Genomic DNA, 20961 nt, shown 5'->3' with positions numbered 1-20961 from the left:
TTATTTATGCCTATTTTCCTATATGCACCACAGAAGGAGGATTTATTTCTTACTTAATTCCCCTCTTTGCCCAGCTTCTCTTAGCTTTCAATTCATACATCTTCTCAAGGAAAAGAGCAGGATAACTCCTCTCTTAGAGATTCCAAAGAGATGGTGGGTATGCACAAGGAAATTACACAGCAAATTATTTCTCTGGGCATTTTAGATGTAATTTCTTTTGGTTTATAGAAATACAGCTGGCTTAGTACCTTGCTGTCTTCAGTGCTCATCCCTCCCAGGAGCACTAAAATGCTACATAAAATATGTGCAGAGGCTGAGATAAAACACCCCAAGCAATTTTCTCAAGTGAACCAATTTTTCTAAAATCCTGAATTAAACCAAGTTATTACGTTCTTACCAATAACTTAACTCCTTACAAAAGTCTTACATCTACCTTTCCTTACACAGTGATATTATACCTGTAGAAACTATAGTACTCATGAATCCAAAAGAGGAAAATTTCCCCTTTTTAGTCACTTTAATACAGGACAAGGCAGCTGAAGATACGGATTGCGTTACAAGTGAAGTTCAGTTAAGGAATCACAGAAAAACATTTAATTCTACTCAGCTGGGAAACAAAGAGGAGAAATTAGCAAGCAAAGGTGGACCAAAAAAAGGGATGATCAGTCAGCCCAGAAAAATCTGAGATAATGAAAACATTTCCCCCAAAGCCAGAGGAATAGTAAAAGCTGTAAAGAATAAAATGTAGGACGCAGAGAAAAAGAACACATAAAAAATTATTAAGACCATTACAAAGTAAAATCAGACTAAATGATGGAAAAATCTTTCTCATGTAGGGTTTACAAAACTGGCTCTCAACAGGACATAAGCAAGAAGGGAGAGCACCTTTTAAGAGAAAAAAACAGAAAGCTGGCTTTTAGTTGCAAAGGAGATTCACTGATTTCTTTCATAATCAACCTGCTAGATGGTATGTAGAATTGTACATGTCCACAAAACTCAGTACAATACAAGAGACTGGAGATCAGGTTTCCACTGAAATTGTCTTATCCCTAATGGAATAATACCAAAGAGCTCTCCAAGTGCTCTAAAAAACCATGACAAAGTTTGACTGCTTGGAAGCAGTCACAGGAACGTGACTCTTCCAGAAGGACAAACTCTATTTGTATAGCAGCAAAATCACCCTCCTGGCTTCAGAACAGAACAAATAAAGATTTTCAGTTAAATTATGGAGTGAGTCATTTGAGAAAAACTTGATTAATCTCTTAATCTGCTCTTAGTGTACAAGAGCACTAGGAAAATTACTGCACTGGATGTAAAAGAAAATCATCAGTGGGAAAACAGCTGAACAGCATGGTGGAAAGTATGAACGCTGGTGAAGGTGATAGTCGGGTAAACCACAGCAAGATTGGGTGTGATCACTTGGAAATCTCCGGTATTTTTGAAAGTGGAGAGATGAGCAACATAGTGTAGGCGTGAGAACAGACAGAACACAACAGAAGAGCAATGACAGAGCAGAAACAGGATTCTCATTGTTCTTCCCTCCCTCTTTTGAGCACCATTGCTGTGAGCTGAATGAGGTGGATTATGCAACTCCATTGATAGACTTGAGCGAACAAGTCAACCCCCCGCAGAAAAAAAAACATCTCATAGAGAACTTCTGCAAGGTGCCCAAACTACTCTATGAACCACTCTTCCTTACCTCTAGGATAGTTACTAAATTGTTAAATCAAAACATCCAAAAAATATATTAATCCGTCAAAAAAATTGTCATGAGATGGTGAATTAATAGAAGTAGTTCAGCTGGATCCTCCAAAGAACTGGAAAGGTAATGTTTATATATGCTTAGTTTACAAACATGCAAGGAATAAGCAGAAAAAAAAAGGCAACCCAGTTTAGCAAACAACTCATTTTCAATAAGGTTCACCTTAACTTTATCCAACTTTTAGGGAGAAATGCCAGATGTGACCTGAAGAATTTGGCAAGGAAATAAAAATTAGAGGGATTCTCATCTCAAAGAAATTCAGAGGTATTGGTCTACTCTTACACTACACACACTCTGAATGATAGCAGTATATTTCCAGTGCATATAGTTGGGAGTAGAATATCAAATGTATTCAATCAAAGAGTCAGAAACACTCAAACAGAAGAGGTAAGAACAAAGATGTCCATACAGAGCTCAGCTACTTCTTTTCTACAGTGTGATCTAATAAATGACACTACTTCCCATACAAGCCTTGTCTCATTTGCATCCTTAGGTCAGCACACTTACAACACTCCTGCTTTCAAAAAGCAATGTAGAGAGTGACTCACAGGTTGCTCTCAAGCCAATGTGGAATTCATCTCACCTATCTGCCACCCATCACACCGGGTAGGGTCTGGTTATCAGCACTCCTGCTACTGCCTGGGCAGGAAGACAGCAAATTGCAGCAAGCACTTTATTTTCCCCATCTGCAGCCAGTGTTCCCAGGGAATGCACCAGTCTCTCCTGCTAAAACAACCAGCTTGAACAACCAGCATGGACAGTTGAAGTCTGATGAATCCTGCACAAGTAGCATCTCCAGTTATGACAGTGTTGAAGCATGTCAGGATCTGGAAGCAACCTAATCTACCTTGTAAACCTCCTAGGTTTACAAGAAAAGGTATAATTTTGGTAAAATAATGCACTCAGATGCATAACCACATCCTGCCCTTAGCTTTATTCCCTTAAAAAGTATCCACCTTTTATCTATGCCAGTGCTCAAGTCATTAGGGAAAACTGTGGAAGTCAACACACGACCGAGTATCATGATGCACAGCATATACCATGAGAGTAGTTTAATGATAGCAATTAAACACTAAAAATATTGAAATATTTTTAATTAAAAACACCCAAAATATTAAACCATTTTGAGATTATTCTTTTATCTATTTATATAAAGTCTGTATTCTACTGATGCAGAAAGCACCAGAAAGACTTTTACAATTAATTTTTAAAAGCCTAAGCATAGATAAAAAAAAATGGACTAGTGAAGAGAAATAAATATCAAAAAGGGAAAAATATAAAGAGATGCAGAAAAACTTGACCACAAAAAAAGTAAATTACAGTGTATTTACCTTCTTACATATCCATCCCTACCCACTAAAACACAGTCTGAAAGACTAATCATACATCCATACTTTAATTGATGCTTGGTGTAGTGTATGGTTTAACGTACAATTTTCAATTATCAACACCTTAATTCACAGTGTCTGCACATAATGCATTGGAAACAACATTTCTCCTTGTGCCTGGGGATGGAATTTCATTGCAGTTTTGTGGGGGACCTTCTATACGTGTCTTCCTCCTCCTCCTTCACACCAGAGGCTCTGCTCTGTGCAAGACAGTGCTTAATTAGCATCACTCTCTTTGCTAACATTTCCCTGCTATTTCACAATGATCAAATGTTACCTACAAGCACAACTGAAACATTTTAATTTTTTAACTAGTTATTTTTATTAACTTCTAACCACACTCATTATCTCAGCAATTTGTTTTTAGTATTCTGATCATTTTATTTAACCTTTTTCATGTTACCCACTGATGTTTTGTAAAACTGTAAATGTTTCTGTGACATCACCCTTTACTCCACTGCACAAGGCCAGTGAGGAAATCACTCCCACAGAGTTCTGCATAATACAAGTGGTGTTATTTGAGAAACCAGCTATGGGTTAAGTTTGCATGGCAGCTTGTACAGAATGTTTTTTAGTAATCACCTTTCTCACAAGAACTCCAATAAGCAGTGACGGAGAGCAGCACTATGCTGTGTATTTCTGTATTTTCTAATTGTATGTTCCCACATATTAATGAAATGTATCCATTCTTTGTGGAAAGGTAAATAAACCTCTATATAAACTTTACATTGATCTTGTAAACAAGACTATAACAAGGTTTTATTAAGTTATTCATAAGTACACAATGTTCCAAAAAAGAAAAAAGTATTTTGAATAGATAAACACAAATCCTTTTCATTTGTGTTTGCAGATGTTGCAGGAAACCTAACAGAAATAAAAGACAACAAACAACATACTATTAAAAATACACATATATATACATGTATATATATAACATTTCCCTGGAGTGTCAATCATTATCTTCAAAAAGTTGTTAGAAATTTGAATGCTTGAATTAAAAAAAAATAATAACTTAGAAAAGTAAAGTATTAGCTTAATTCCACCCACTTATCCTTAACACTTGTGGCACTGTTTTAGATGACCTCCACTTTTAATGCAGAGTTTGAAAAACTCACATTGTAATATTACATGCTCTATGTTACATATCAAAGGCTAAAAATTCTAGTAAAAGAAAATAGACTTTATATGTGGCAATTATTTACATTATCTTTCTGTCTTTCATGAAAATATGTTCAATGAAATTATAAAATGCTTGTGTAATTACATCTCTACCCAAACAAGGTGAATTTGGCAGAAGTAGTGTGTTAAATACTACCTTTCAAAGGTTTGGAAACCGTATTTTCATATTGCACAGTTTTAATACTAATACAGCGTCCGACAGCACACAATACTTCAGTCATAAAATAGTAAGCTTATCATCATTAGTGATGCTTGAAAAATTAACCCAGTGCATCAGACAAGGGGCAATATTAGAGGTGGTTGACACAAATGGAAGAAATGCCTCCTCTCACACACACTGGCACAATGCTCTGCTGCCCCTTGCCCCATGTACACATCGCTCAGGACTCCTCACAGATGCCCCTTCTCTCTGTCTCTCCATGAAAAGCACAGCCATTGGTTATTTCCACTTAAGGGAAACCTTCCCAAGATCTCACTTGCAGAACCTGCCAGACAGTGTCTCTGATGTGGATGAGGTGAAATCGTTCACCCTGAACACTGTCCCTCCCAGAGATGGACTGAAATGCCACTTTGGTCATAAGTAAGGGGAAGGAGAAAGAGAAGCGGGGAAAAAGGCATGGGTGGGTGGGAGGTGGGAGAGAGCAAGTAAGCACAAGTGTGCTTGTTAAGCCCTTCACAGATTTTGCTCTCTCACACACACGTGTTATTTCACACTTTGGCACAGTCTGCTGGAAGTTTTCAGGCCTGAGATGTTTCTGAAGGCTGAATTATCTCTAAATACTACTACTTCTTCACCTATGTAATGAAAAACAAAAACCACTACAAGCTTTACATCACTTTCACACACCTAAGTGAACAGGACAAATTTAGCACCTCTGAAAACATCAGAAAACTATTATGGAATTTTGATTTAGCAACAGGATGAGCCACTCTAACTAGGGAAGAACTTCAAAATAATAATGCTATGGAAGCAAAACACTGTCGCTGGGACACAATTGCTAGAACTAAGTCTCTGAAATTGACATGGTAATGGACTAAATGACTTATTTCAAGTGCCATTTTCATCTTAGGAGAAAAAAAGTATATTCTGTTGGGTTTTTAATTCTTTTGAAAGAAGTCTTAAAATAAAAATCACAGTAAATATCGGGGATTAGCAGGAACTACAGTAAGCTAATCATTTTTGTGTTTTGCTTTCCCAAACACCATAAGTCCCTTTCTGCAATGTTCAAGTTTTCAAGAAAAATCTTGTATTCCTGTTTCCAAGGCTTCTGACACATACAAAAACCCATGTTCTCCTCCCAGATTTAAGTGCAAAAGAGATGCCTATAAATTTGCATGAATCCAAAACTGAACTTAAAACATCATCCTAAATTGAGGTAGCACATTGAACTAAGTTTCTTTCCAAGAACTTCAGAAAGAAATTAAGGAATTTTAAGAGTAATTGTCTCTGTCAGCAAGCATTAAAACCTTTAGTGACTGATGCATTCTTCCCTCTCCACTTGAGTAATTTAGGAGTTTGGGAGTTCTTCTTTAACTCTTCTTTTTTTCCCAAAAAAATACTGTTTAGTCCATGCACCCTTAGGTCCTGTAGCATCTATTGCAACATCAATAATGGAATCTGGAGTCATCCACCTCAAAAATGCCAAGAGAATGAAGTTCAGAACAGCTAAAAAAGCAAAAATACACCCAGTCACTGGGCCACAGTGAGTCATCAGTCTGTCAAGTCGCTCATTCATTGGTAAAACCACTTCATCTGCAACTCTGTCATACACCTAAACAAAGAGAAGACAAAAAGTAAGATCATAAAAACACGTTGCTTCTACCTCGAAAATCAGGCAGTACTTTGCTGTCACTGCACAAAATAAATTAACTATTCTTAGCTACCAGATGGGACAAATATTACCCCCAAAAATCTTTGCAGATTATAAGTGCTGATTTATGAGTCCTGTTCTAGATATTTCATTCATTTATTTAAGGAGAAATATGAAACATTCTCTTTTTTTACACACTTCAGAAGTATTTCATTAACTAGGAAGGCTGCATAATTTGTCTCTCATGTAATATTATATAGAAAGAGTTGGGGGTTTTAAGTAATTGAATGGGTTCTAATCTCATATTCACATCAGTCATAGGAAGAGCCTGAACATGCAATTACTAAATTTTCAACACAAAGCTGGATGAACTCATAGGTGAGTTTGGCAATACTGCAAATCTCTGTATTTGAACAATGAAACAAATCATAATAGGCTCCTGATTTTTGTTTAAAGAAACACTAGCTCAACTACTGCACAAAGTAAATGCATGCTACTAGTGACTTATATATGTCAACCACAGCCAACTACAAACCCACTACAAACCACTCCAAAAAGGCTTGAAGGACACAGTTTTTTCCTTAAGAATGTTACAAACTTCATCCTAAACGTAACTTAACAATATGCTAACAAACAACTGCCTTCTGTCCTACAATATAAGATGTATGCATACTTCTACCAATTCTATGAACATTTTCCTTCATGGAGTACTGCTGTTTTTTTTAAGAAAGGGCTATAAAAAGCAAACTCAAATCTATGCTAACATCTGCAAAAACTTTGCAATTCAAATGTTGCTTGCAGTTACAAAATCATAAAATGAACGGTACTGATGGCACTTGAAAATAATAAAATAAACTGGTTGTACATGGCACCTCAAGGAGGCTTACAAGAGATGTATAGCTGAGTGCACTACAATCTAAGTAAGAGGCATGGGGTTCGGCTATTCTCTCCTTCCTAAAACCCCGGAGGTGAAGGCAGAAGTGACACATCTCTACAGGTGTTTGTAACATCACTGCAGCCAGCATTCTTCACTACAGGCAGTTTTTACACTGAAGTGCAGTTCTAATTCTGAAAAACTATTTAAAAACTATGAAAATTAATTTTCACTACAACCACAGCTTATGTAAACTCAGCTGTGCTCAGCCTTCCAGCATTAAACTACCTCTCACAATTTTAAACCACTTGTTAGCAGGTGGCGTAGCTTTGTCATGAACTGTCTTTACCTCTTCGTACACCTTATGCAGCACATTTCCCAGTTACACCAGAAAAGTTACTTTGTGTGAAGACTTGAATAAATACATGAGTAGAAATCTAATCAAACATCTAGGCTGTTCTAGACCATATTTACCTGCAGTCATGGCACACTGGAAAATAAAAATAGAAAAAATGCACGTATCTAGAGATTTATTTGGGGAAAACAAAAAGCATTTTCTGAACCTTTTAAAACCATGTATGCTTGACAGAAAACATGCTGAAAAATAACACTGGAATGTTATACAGTGAATGTGCACAGTAGTACTTCAAAGCAAGAATTGTCTCAGAAATGTACTTTCAGAGAATTTTAAAGAAGTGATTATACATACTTTCTCAGTTCTCTCTGCTACATTCCTCCATGTATAAAATGTCTTTACTTCATTATGAACAGTTTCTGGAGGTGGAAGAGTTCCTGATCTGAGCTGGGCAATAGCTTTTTCTAGTCCATCACACAAAGATTTCACAGAGGGCTCACACAAAATGATGAGATTTTCTGGAAGTACCTCCGGAATCCCACCTACTCTTGTACTCACCACCTTTGAAACAAACAAAAGAAACAGCACATATGCAACATAACAAATGAAATTGTGTGATGAGAATGCTATTACATTGTTTAGATTCAGTACTTTAAAAGAATAGGAAAACATCATGGTTTGGGAACTTGACCTGTATGTGGAACTAAAGATGTAAGCCCCAGAGAAGACAGAGCACAGCAGATTACCTTCAACACTGTCCAGAATGATTCTTTGGTCCCACGACAAAACAGAAGACTTGCTCTAATGATTGGTTATGAGACACCTTTCCTGAAGGTGTTTGCCACAGTAACTAAACCTGTGTAACCAGATTTTGGACTTTTCCTCCACAGTTATCATAAAAAAACTGTTACCTCTATTTGGAGAGGATAATTTTACCACATACTTAAAATTTCAGTTTTCTAGGCTACTGAACACTGGCAAAAATGTATTTATCAGTTCAGTAATTTTAATCTGAACTATAATTTTTAAAGGGAAATCAGAAATTACTTAGAGTCACATTGTGCAGTCATCTCTAAACACTGGGGAATAAGAAACTGCAGAACTTCCTCACCTCTAGAGAAGAAAAGAGGTGATAAGGGAATAACTACAACTAGGTAGCAACTGCTGTCAAAGGGTACTGAAGTCACTCACATTTTCTATACTTACTGTATATGAGGTACTTATCAGTCTGTCTTTTTAATCAGTTTTCTTTATATTTGAATGTGAAACTCTTAAGTTCTTTATGGCTATTGATTCAACTTCTTTTTGAGCTGTCAGTCTGGGCTGTAAATTAGTCAGAAAGGGCTTTTACTGTTTTCTCTCTCTCCAACTCTTATCTTGAATCCCTACACAGTAAGACAATTTTTCTGCAGCTCCTTTCAAAGTACGGTCAAAGTAAACCTTCACGAACATCAACTACCCCAAAACTCTGTAAAGGAGTACATACAAAATAGTATTTTGGAGAGACAGTCTGGCTAGTTCAGAGAACTGAGAGCAGATCTACATGTTATTCCCAATTCTGCACAAAATTCTTCTTGGAGCTTAAGCAGTTTCAGCTAACCCTTCTGTCTCAGCTTTCAGGTGATCTGTAAATGGGGATAATATTTGCTTACCTCTGTAAAGACAGAGCCTCAGAGGAAACCAAATGTTTCAAGCACATATAATTTCTTTGTGAAATTTGCTTAAAATGGATACATGCTCTCTAGATACTGAGATTTTTTTTTTCACCTGTAAACCACAGCTTGCTGCTTCCACAATAGCCATACAAAAGGCCTCAGTGAGGGAAGTGTTGAGAAAAATGTGCCCCTGGACCAGGACATTTCTAACATCCTGGTGCTCCAAGCCTCCAAGAAGACGCACCCTGCATACAAGAGGAAAAAAAACCAGAGATAAACATTATATTTGGACCATAATAATGCTGTATAGTGTTACAAACATTCTGAAAAAGGTACCAATGGTTCACACTTATATAGTGAGAGAAAAAACACAGGCCCCTTGGTTTAGTTTTCTCTGAATTTTTCTAACAATGGAGAAATAGAAGATTCTGCTTTTTAATTGTCACACTGAAAGAAACTTCTGAAAATAAAGTTGGTGGGAGAAGTTGCTGTTTTAATGACAATTGTCTCCAGAACATTGCTACTGAGCCTTCTAGTTCTGCAAGAAAAAATGGCTTCATTCAGTTAATAATTAAGATTTATCAAATGCATTAGCCGAATTTTCAATGTGAGGTCTGATCAATCTGAGTCTGACAAGAGAAAAAGATTTTAAGATACAGTGATCAGGACCTATCCTTTTGAAGAGATACTGAAAAACAATAAAGGGTAAAATGAGAATGATACTTAAATGATAAAATTGGGGCAATCACTGACTAAAGTACAAAACAGGCAACAAAAAACCTAGAAAAGAAAACGAAAAATTAAGAACATGAAACTGTTCTTGATCAAGAAAACCCCAGAGAAATATATAAATGCATATGTATGATGGCAACATCCTGATAACATGGTAGCACCAGGAACATGTTTGTAGTACCACAAGGACACATATGAGATAAGCACTACTCTCAAGAGTTTCATGATGAAATAATAAATTACTAGCAGTCATCGTCACATGCAATGGCACCAACAAGCTGCTAACACCTGATGCTATACATGACCCAAGCATCAAGGTTGCAGAGAGGAGTATGATTTATATCTAAGTCAGATTTTGTCTGATTTGAGTGAAGGCTCATTCAGGGCCTATTCATAGAAGTATGAATTAACTTGCAGGATCACAGACTCAAAGTCTTCAGTGTCCGGTTTATCTGCTTTGCCTTTAGGCCTCCAGCCTCAGGTTTTGGGGTTTATGGAGGAGGGAGGCAGACAGTTTTCCACCCCTGAAGTACCTTGAAGGGTCATAGCCATCCACAGAACAAACCTGTCATGTAGCTGGTATCTTTCCCGGACTTCTTCCAGTATGATTCGTTTTGGTCCTTCTCCTCCAACTAAGAAATGTAACTCTGGGTATTTCTGACAGAGCTCAGGAATTATACCACTAAGCAAATCAATACCTAAGAGTAGAAAATTTAGGGTAAGGCATTATTGTATTTCATTTCAGAACTTATGATGTAGCCCACTGCTACAACTCTATTTAAGAGCAGAAGAAATGAAAAAAAGTCTCCTGAAGACAGTTAAACTCCTGTACACAATATTATGAAAAAAGACAACTTGTGACCTCTCAGGAGACAAATATGTAAAAAAAAAAAAAAAAATCACTTAAGTTGCTATCACTTGATTAAATAAAAAACAATTAAAACATTTCTAACAGAATATATAGATTAGGCCCTAAATCTTATGTCCAACATAAGCCAAACCTTCCATGTTACAAACTGCAGTTTTCAGTATCTTCAGCATTACAAAGGAAACACACCTCTGAACCCAACATGTGAGAAAAGAAATGTACATTTCTTCTTCTTGAGCGCACATACACAACAGCTCAGAACAGCCACCTCACCACTCCTAGTGAAAATTCCATCCATACCACAGATACAGCCTAAGTGATACCTGACCAAGACCTTTCTAAAGAAACAAAACAACCAAAACAAGCTTACATTTGATCCCCCATTACCTTTTCTGTAAACAAGTCTGCTGACAACAACAATTGTTATTGTACTGTCATCCCTCCTCGACGGGTCTGGAGTGAAGTCGGTGGGATCGACAGCGTTGGGGATGACAGAGACTATCCGAGGGTCCAAGGCTGCTCGCAACACCGTGTTCTCCTTACTCGTGTAGGAGACGCAGATGATGTGGTTGGTGTCGCACAGGGACACGGTCAGCAGCTTGTTGGTCAGCACCGAGCTGACATCCGCGAACCCAAAGAGGGAGTGGTCAGTGAACACCGTCCGCAGCCCCATGGTCTTGGCGTGGAACAGGGCGTCGTGGGCCATGGCGGAGAAGGAGCTATGGGCGTGCACGATGGTCACCCGCTCCCGCACGAAGATGTACCTGAGCAAAGGCAGGCTGTGGAAGAGCGTCGTGGCCGTGGACTGGTTGTACATCACCTTCAGGGGCAGGTAGTAGACTTTCAGCCCGCTGGTGAGGTAGCGGACGCCCTTGCGGTGACCGTAGGCGTGGGTGACCACCAGGACCTTGTGGCCGCGCTCGATGAGGCACTGTGACAGCTGGTACACGTGGCTCTCCACGCCCCCCATGTTGGGGTAGAAGAAGTCCGACACCATGCACACGCTGTGCGCCGCCGGGCCTCCGCCCGCCATCCCGGGCCCGCTCCTGCCGGGGGAAGGAACCACAAGGCGCCATCACTCGCCGGCGGCCGCCCACGACGACCCCCGGCCCCCTCAGTGTCGGCGGCGCCGCAGGGCCCGGCCAGGCATCCCGCGCAGGCCGCACGCAGGGAGGGGCGGCGCCGCGGCCCCTTGAAGAGTCCGGTCACCGCGGCGGCGGCCCCGGGAGGCCGGGGGTGGCGGTGAGGGCGGGGGGACCGTGCACGTACCTGCCGGCGGCCGGCGCTCCCTGCGCGCTGCCCGGCGCCATGTCCCCATTTCCCGGTCACCGCCGCGGCCACGCCCGCCCGGGGCGGCAACGCAGCCAATCACCGCCCGGCGCTGCGTCACGCGGGAAAAGGAGCGCCAATCGCCGCGCGGGACGGGCGGTGCGAGAGAGCCCCGCCCCAGCCCCGCCCCGCTCCCGGCCCCGCCCCATCCCGGGATGAGGGATGCGTCGGCCCGGGATCCCGGCCCCATCCCTCATCCCGGGATCGCGGCCCCGCCCCATCCCTCAGCCCGGGATCCCGCCCCACTCCCGGCCCCGCCCTATCCCTCATCCCGGGATCCCTCCTGCTCCCAGCCCCGCCCCATCCCTCATCCCGGGATCCTGCTCCGTCCCATCCCTCATCCCGGGATCCCGGCCCCGCCCCATCCCTCATCCCGTGATCCTGCTCCGTCCCATCCCTCATCCCGGGATCCCGGCCCCGCCCCGTCCCTCATCCCTGGATCTCGCCCCGCCCCATCCTTCATCCCATGATCCTGCGCCGTTCCCGGTCCAGTCCCATCCCTCATAGCGGGATGCCGCCCCGCTCCCGGCCCAGCCCCAGTTCCGCATCCCGGGATCCCGCCTCGATCCCGGCACCAGGCACCGAGGGGACGGCGCTAATGCAGCAGCGATGTCCTTGCTGTGATGGGAAGCCCGTCCCGGACGGTTGTTGTCAATAAAGCGTAGTCCGGAGCTATTCAAAAAAAGTGCCCTGAATGCCGTATGGGGAGGGGATTGCCTCACAATTCCAAAGGCTTTGCTCTGCCCTCAGTGGAGAAGCTCTTCTGGTGTGTTTGGCTCAGTGACAGCTGGAGCTCCCGAAACACTAGACTCTTCTGCTACAAGTGCTGAAAGCTTGCTGTCTCTAAATGAAAATAAATAAAACATGATTTTTACAGACGGTCCAGGAGCTTGAACACTGGGAAAGGAGCTGGGTTGGCATCACTGGGCTATGTATTCCTGGTCTTCTCAAGGAGCATTACCATCAGCCTTTTTTGTAGCTCCAACACTATCCTGACTGCTGCTGGCTGCCAAGAAAGGGTGTTCATGCCTTTCCTATATGTTCCCAAAATTATGTTTGGCAGGTCCTTCTTCTTGCCAAGATTTCTGATACGAATTTTGTCAGATTTGATTCTGTCATCACGCCTATGCAAATGTGTTTTATTGTGAGTGACAGTACAAGCTGACCTAGGCTAGAGGGCTGGCTGGATTCCTGTCAGACTGAAGCTTGGACAGATGTGGTTTGGAGGCACTGATCCCAAGAAGGACTAAGGAGAAAATCAGGCACTTCATTCTGGGGACTGAAAGATGTGCAAGACCCTACTGTGTTGAGTAAGAAAAGCATTGCTTATTGATTGACTTTTTCTTATGTGTTCAGAAAGGCAGGACCAGGACTGGGAAATCTGATTTCATCATCAGGTGCTTCTCTGGCATGGCAAGAACCTGAATTTCAGGATGGGAAGCTGCGTGTGAGGCCAGAAGAGGGGAAACGTCTCACCAGCAACAGCAGGGTGTGAAACAAGAGTTTGAGAAGCAGGAGTTTGTAAGGATCCTAGTTCTCAGAAGAAACTGTAATCTGAGTGTAAAGCTGTGGCTTTTAATTGCATCTAGGAAAAAGCCACCAAAGTAGTGCCAAGAGAAGGAGCAACACACTTGGAGGTTCCCCACTGCAGCACCCCATGATGTGGGCTCTGGTAAATGATGATGGTGACCTCCCTTGCTGTCACACTGTCCTGAAGAATCAAGCTGTCAAGTCACTCCAATTTTAGCTGTCAAGAAAACAATGCCTATGATTTTAACTATTTGGAAAATTATTTTTTTAGATTAGTTCTTCATGTGTGTTCTCTAGAGTCTAAAGTTGTAATTCTTGGTATGCAAGCTTAAAAAATTCAAAGAGAAATCCTAACTGGTGTATGACATAGCAGCCCATTTCTTTACTTTCCCGGCAGTTGGTCATAGGCTCTGGATGTCTTTCTGAAGGAGGTCAGGGATGGTAGCCAAGCCTTCATGCCTTTGGCCCAGCATGTTGGCTTTGGTGGTGTGACATCTGTGTTCTTCATTAAATGTGTCTAGTTGAGCTTAATGTCACACCTGTCAGTGGTCCAGTCAATCCCCCTGTATCAGCAGCCTTCTCCTGTTGCCATGTCCAAGGGACCTTGAATAATTTGTCTACAGAGGAGCCTAGGAAAAACCTCAATGGAAAGGAAAGGAATCTTTGCCACTGCCAAGTTGAAAAAGGTGCTGCTAAATTTTCTCTCCACAGCTGGTTCACATGGATGGGATAACACACATTTTTCACTGGCTGTGGTGTTTTGTTGTTTGTTCATAAAATTGTCACAGATCCTGGTTGCATCCAGAGTCTATCCTGCCCTGATCTGAGGTGAAGCTGATATTGAAGTAACCAACAGCTGAAGAAAGAATCAGATCTTCTTACTTTCTAATTGCCTGCACTCAATATATTCACTCCCTCACTTAAAGCACATACAAGGTCAGAGTGAGACTGTAGGATAAATAGAGTAGAGAGTAAAGATGTAAAACCTGTGACAGCAGAGTAATTGCCACTTCCAAGCCTGGTCCTTGACTGCTCTCTAAAGCATCTCATAAATTGAGTTAATGGAGAGAGAAGAGGGAGGACACTTGAAGAGACTCCTGTGTCTTTGTTCAGGTAGCAGATGCCATCGTGCCTCAAGGAGACCTCTTGAAAATATAGGAAAACTTTCTGCTAAGTACTCTGCGCTTTCGTCTCCCACTCAGCCTCCTCTCAGGCTGAATTTGCCACTCTATTCCCCAGCCTGGTGGATGACAGTGCTTTTATTCCATGCCTGTATGGAGCAAAGATTGTCACTCTTTGGTGAAGTGACTTTGCTGTGTGTTATAAGCTGGTGTATTAAATTAATTCATTTATTTACATTTAATAAGCCTAAAGCATGCACATTTATTATTACAAAACAATAGTAATGGACAGCAACAAGCATCAGTTGTTCACAGAGTGCTTCACAACAGAGCTGTGAAGCAGTGCTGTTCTAGAGCCTGATGCCGTGACAAGGGAGCCCTAGTGCTCCTGGAAGAGAAATCTTGGGACATGGAACAGTGGTGTGAGACTGCACAACTGGCTTGCAGTAAAGGACATTTTCTTTTCATGATTCAGGAAAGCAGAAACTGTTGGAAGCCACCAATGAAGAACGTCAGTGAAAAATAGTACTGCTGAATGGACAATATTGCCTATAGATGCTGCATAAACTGAGACTGATTAGTGAAACCAAGCAGGAGAGAGCCAGAGACAGCCACACACCCTGTTTGAAAAATGGCAGTGTTTGCATTTTTTGATCCTGCTGGAATTAAATAGGCTCCAAAACAAGGAGGAAAGTAGTATTTGGAATCATTCCTCTGAAGAAAGAGGACAAATTGTCCTTCCATTTAGTTTACTTTCACAGGGTAAGGCTGGAGAGCCTGTCATTTCTAAGATTCTTGCATAGAGGGAGTGAGTGTCCAAGTGTCTACCTCAGCAGCTGGTTTTTGATGCTAGGAAATAGCAACAGGATCTAATAGATTTCTGTAATACCTTAGAAAGGTTGGTTTTGCCTGGTTTCTACTGCATACAGGCAATCTCATTACCTGGCTGCAATACCTCCCATAAAGCAGCCAGGAAAAATCATGGTTTTCTCATTCAAGCACCTGGGTTTTCCTATTCATGGAATCCCACAGAAGCTGGCTGAAATTACATGTTAATGTACTTCTAAACTACAGGTTTCAAGCTGAAGGCTTAACAAACCGCAGTGCAGTCTGTGAAGGAAATTACCATTAAACACAAACTGGAGAAAGGGCTTCTTTTCTTGAAGCCAAATTTCTCTCTTAGATGCCAGAAAACAAGTTGGTTTTCCATTTTACAGACACTTCTCCCTTCCAAGCAGTTTGGAATTCATCTGTGGGAGAGGAATTTGCTAGCAGAAGGGAGAAGTTGATTGGCAAGGCTGAAGGCTGTGCGTGTTAGCTCTCACGTGTTTGTAACCTGTGCCTCTCATGCATGCCCCAAGGTTTCAATCACTTGGTCATCCTCTGCATACTACAATGCTCTTCCATCCCACAGCCCAGAGCATTCCCTTCCCTGCCAAATCAGGTCAGTGAAGGTGAAGAAGAGCGTGGGGGCTTGGGAGCAGTCAAAGGGTATATATCAGAAATAGCTTCCAGTCCACTGGGCTTACGAACAGGTTACATCTCTTAGCAGGACACAGGACAGGGCAGTTGCTCACAGTGAATTGGCCATTACTGAGAATAATCCTCTTTTACACCACCTGTGAGTGAATCATTCACCACTCCCATGCAGGATCCATTCCAGTACCTGAATACTTGATCTCTGGTCTTTTCTGGTCCCTAGCAGGAGCAGTCATGGCAAACAAAGCCTGGATGGTGCCTGTCTTCTACCTTCTCAGCCAAGGCAGTGGTCCAGCTTAAGTACTCCTCAAATGGGGCAGAAAAAATTCCTGGGCACACAGTGCATAGTGGTGTCTGTGGTTATCCTGACATTTTAAGTCTGTCAGAAGAACTGGTTGCTTTTGTACTGGCAGACCTGGGGGACATCTGTCCTGCAGCCAGCATACAATCACTATCAACTCTCTAACAAGCCATCTGACTAATTTGACAGAAATAGAATTTTGCCTGTGTCTGATTTACAAATCAAATAATTTACAGTAACACAGAGATCTGGTGTCAGTTATGAAGCCACAGCATGCTGACCACACTAAACTTGGTTCTGTTTTCTCTTACTGTCTATTTAGTTGCAGATACGTTTCTGTTTTGCAGCTTTGAGACCACATCAAAGTACTTTACCACTCATGTATCAGCTGTGCTAGAAGAGAAGGCCTGTCCTAGAGGTCTTCTGTTTGTATCTTTAAGACTGTACTTGACAAACTCTTTTAAAAACTCCTGGAAATTTATGTTGTGGAGTTTGACCTTGTATGATTCTATGAGTCGGCACAAGCTGGAGTGGCAGAACTGTCAGGTGGGTTTCAGCTTTAAAATGCTAACAAAATGGGTTTAACTGAAAGCTGAATAAGTGTGAGGACTTATTGGTGGAGGAGAAGAAAAGGTGCAGTGACAACAGTAGATGGTGCTATTGGAAACTTAAAATGTGTTCGTCCTGGTGGCAATGCAAAATGTCTCGGTGCAAAGCTGAAGAACCTGCACCTGGTATGTTTTATTTCCTACTACTAATGCTCCTACCACACAAATGCTCCAGGACATTGTTAGTACTGTTCTTTGTAGTCATTATACCATATAGAGTAGTACCTGCCTGCATTCTACAGTTTGAATTTAAAGAAAACTGAGTTTCCAATAAAAAGTAAGCTTTTTTCAGTAAAGTTTCCTATACATTGATTGTTTGCATCAAAATTTGAACTGTAAAGAAAGAATAATTAATTTTAGTTATACTTTAAAACCCATTAAATGAGACAAGGGTTTCTTTAAATTGATACTGTCACTGTAGCCTTGAATATCTAGAGGTAAAAACAAGGTCTATGGAGGAAGAAGTAATTTTTATTTGATTGTTAGAATTGAGAAGACTCAGAGAGGCATGCAAACTGTTCTTGAGATGTGAAATGGAAGCCACAGATTTCAAGCTTTGTGCAGGCTGGAAAATACTGCTCTGAGGTTAACTTAATTGATGTGGAACAGGGCAAGGTAAAAGGTGATCGTACTCCAGAGGACAGGTGGAGAAGTGTAGGCATTCTTAGTTCTGAAAACTTCTAGGAATGATCTGTGGGTAGATCTAAAATGGGATGCACAGGGAAATGGAGAAACAGGGAGACCAGATGACTTTCAAGGGATTTTCATGATATACCTTCATAACTGAGCTACAGAAAAATATTGATGTTTATTGCAAAGACAATATTGATAAGAAGCATTGCATAGTTCTTTTGGATGTGTTAAGTTTTTCCTTGTGTTTGATCACTTGTATTGGTGATTTTATTCTGAGGACTGAATCAAAATAACTGCTATGCAACTGTATTTGAATGTTTAAACACAATTCTGAACAGCTAGTCCATAAATAGGGATCAAGATACACTTTCTCAAGAAAAAAGAGCAAGGGAGGCACACGGGTGTGCACAGACAGTGGGATCTGGGGTCAAGGGAAAGTTTTGGATAAATGCCTTGCCAGTGGGTCACCTAGCAGAAACTGATGGGTTAGTCTGGGTATCTTGCATTACCATTTGAGCTGGACCTGTGATCCTAAGCCATATATCAGGGATAGTCTTCATCAATTAAAAATACCACTTAGCATAAAAAAGTGGGGCAAAATACGAAGTGAAATGCTTCCTACTTTGTTACATTATCTTTTTTGTCACTTAACTTGTAATCACACTCCATAACTAGGCATTTTTTGTATAACTACTGTTGTAGTTTTAAATATATAGCAGATATTTATGCTAATAAATAGCATTATTAGCATACTAATGCAGACGAATTAAATCATTGATTATTCCATTTAATCAATTCCATTGATTAAAAGTACCTTTAGATGTTTAAGAAAGGAAACAGTTCACGCTAAATTATGGATCCTCACCTCAGTGCTCTCAGCCTGGAAGGACGTTTCACATTAAATAGTATTGTAAAATATGATAAAAGTGGAAACAAAGAAGGGTGTTAATGGCATATAAGTCAAAATGCAGACCAAGCCCTGACACATCATTTTGTGTATTCATTTTGTTTTATTGGCCAACAGAGCACTTTCCTTTTATCTTAATTTAAAACAGATTTTTTACCCCTGAGTTAAAAGTTTTTAGTGAGTGAGGTTTTTAAGTAACTGCTGTTGTAGGAGTTTGATAAACGAAATGAATGGCAGTACATCACTTGTAACCCCTGCTTGTTTGGTTTTTTTAAATGTAGACTTTAATAAATGAGAACATAGATTTACTTGGCCTGGTATCCACCTTGTAGTTCCAAAAAGAACAATTCACTCCACAACTCCAGAATTAGAAGATGACAACCTCTTTGATATTTTAAAGTTGAAATGCATTTACCAGTTATTTAGAAAATACAAAGGAAACAGGCAGCTGAAGGAGTTTCCTCAGATTCAGTTTTGGGTTCTCAAGATTTTCCTTTCCTTTTTTTTACACTACTGTAAAGCAAAATAATTTTAGTAGCATAAATCCTGACTTACAGTGGTACAAGAAAACAAAAAATAAACCCAACCAGATTCACATTTGTTTTCACTGGAATACAGGAAGGGACCTTACGACTCAGCTGGAGTTGATGCCCAAAGGATACATATAGATTTATATGTTTGCAGTGTATATGTGTATGACAGGATTTATATGTGCTCTGTCAACCCTCCCATGAATAATTCTTGCTATAAGCAATGCCACAGCATATGGCCTGTGATGGCTTTTGAAGTAAATGAGAGCAGTACTTTCAAGATGTGCTTGAATTTCTTCCATGTCACCAGCATTTGGTAAGATCACACTTACCTCTGTCCTTCTGGAAGTCGAGCATGGTTTTTGCAAGTAGATAAATATTTCCTGACTCTTTCAATGCAGTGTGCATATTAGCTATTATTGTGATTCATAATCTTCCTTGTCCCTTCCTCCAAAAAAGCACATATAAGTGGAAGCTAGGTACTCATAAAAACTGATGGTTTGAAAAACTTCATGTGTGCTTATTTAGAATTAACAATTATTATTAAAGTACTCTCATTCCTATTATGCATGTAATACAAATATCACATTAAAGACAACCCTCACTATATAAAAATTAAGACACAGCGCAACAGGAATTTTTAGCATTATTATTCTGGCTATGAAATCGGTAAATCATGTCCATATGCCTAAAAAGCAAGTCATGCTGAACACAGTAATAAAAGGCCTTTCAAACTTCAAAGAGAACATTCCACTCTCAATAACCTTCTCTCTAAGAAGGTCCTTTAGTCATAGGTTAAGAGCTAATGACATCAGTCAAAAAGCAGATCTGCTATGAATTTTATATATCTCATTTAATTCTTCTGAATTTTTATATTAAATATCCTAGTTTAAAGTAAATCTGATGTATCAATATGAAAGACAACATAAAGCATTTCTATTTTAAAGTTTGTTGAATATTTTTAAATGAAAAATCCAGAATTTTGCCAACAAAATAACATTGATCTTTTATAAATCCCCACCAAAATCTAATTATCTGCATGTGTTTGCATCTTCAGCTAGACCCTCCTTTTAGGTCTGGTCTTCCATATAAAGGATATATGGCTATGTCACAGAGTTAGTGACAACCAAATCTTCTTGGGGCTGTGGCAGTGAAGACCATCACACAGCACTGTCATTCACAGCTCTGTGCTTAAATTCTTGAGCTTTTCCACGTAGTAGTTCAGTGACTGTTACAAATACGCATATATGCTCTTGCTTTGGTAATTTTCTAATGACTAGGAGAGTAGGGTGGAAAAGAGCAGCATCCTGTGATACAGAGATTGGCACAAGCCCCTAGGAGCAGATGCTCTGCTGGGGTAGGAATTTATTGTAGAGGAAATACACTGTAAGATGCCTGTAGGTTGCACCAGAGCTGACAATCCTTGAAGCATGAAGAAGTACGTTCATAAGTCTTCTGGAAATTAGGGCTGAGAACCTCTAAGGAGAATTGAAGTTATAAACTAGATAAAAACATGTGTGTTGGCTTCTTAGGCCGCTCTTGTTCGTGAATGCCACCACAAGCAGTTTCTTTTTCCATCTTCACAGTAAGCCTAAGAACTGCTCTTAGTCCACAAGATTTTGGGCACATTGCTCCTGCAAAGTAGAAATCCCTCACAGGTAGAAGAACCTGTAGGGGGTTAAATTCAGTGAAAATAACACTGAATTTTACATTGACCTCCAGGTTTGTTTTTGATGATCACACATTCTCTGTTGCTTGAGCATGTTTGTCTCTGTCCTGGTTTCAGCTGGGATAGAGTTAACTTTCTTCTTAGTAGCTGGTACAGTGCTTTGTTATTAGTATGAGAATAATACTGCTGTTTTGACTATTGCTAAGTAGTAGTGCTTACTCTAAATCAAG

At 40.5% G+C, this 20961-nt stretch overlaps 1 protein-coding gene across 1 annotated transcript; it reads right to left on the bottom strand.

Moving 5' to 3' along the window:
• Positions 1-3878: 3878 nt before the first annotated feature.
• PIGA (phosphatidylinositol glycan anchor biosynthesis class A) lies at positions 3879-12039 on the bottom strand. Its single transcript, XM_042037486.1, has 6 exons — positions 11894-12039; positions 11012-11670; positions 10322-10454; positions 9137-9269; positions 7724-7930; positions 3879-6101 (listed from the first exon to the last, which is right to left on the bottom strand). Exons 1-6 carry the CDS (start codon positions 11932-11934, stop codon positions 5838-5840), a joined length of 1437 nt encoding a protein of 478 aa, XP_041893420.1. The 5' UTR covers positions 11935-12039; the 3' UTR covers positions 3879-5837.
• Between the last annotated feature and the right edge of the window lie 8922 nt (positions 12040-20961).

The sequence above is a fragment of the Corvus kubaryi genome, unplaced genomic scaffold (assembly GCF_017639235.1).
Source record: "Corvus kubaryi isolate FWS band 111438036 unplaced genomic scaffold, C.kubaryi_AGA036_p1.0 133, whole genome shotgun sequence".
NCBI lineage: Eukaryota > Metazoa > Chordata > Aves > Passeriformes > Corvidae > Corvus > Corvus kubaryi.
The sequence above is the reverse complement of the archived record's forward strand: the minus strand, read 5'-3'. Positions and strand labels throughout refer to the sequence as shown.

Bases quoted from the DNA above. Each gene is read 5' to 3' on its own strand.
- PIGA (XM_042037486.1), bottom strand. From the start codon at position 11,934: ATGGCGCCGGGCAGCGCGCAGGGAGCGCCGGCCGCCGGCAG. The intron at 11,671-11,893 runs GTACGTGCACGG...TTCCCCCGGCAG, and splicing joins GGAGCGCCGGCCGCCGGCAG to GAGCGGGCCCGGGATGGCGG. The intron at 10,455-11,011 runs GTAATGGGGGAT...TTCTACTCTTAG, and splicing joins CAGACTTGTTTACAGAAAAG to GTATTGATTTGCTTAGTGGT.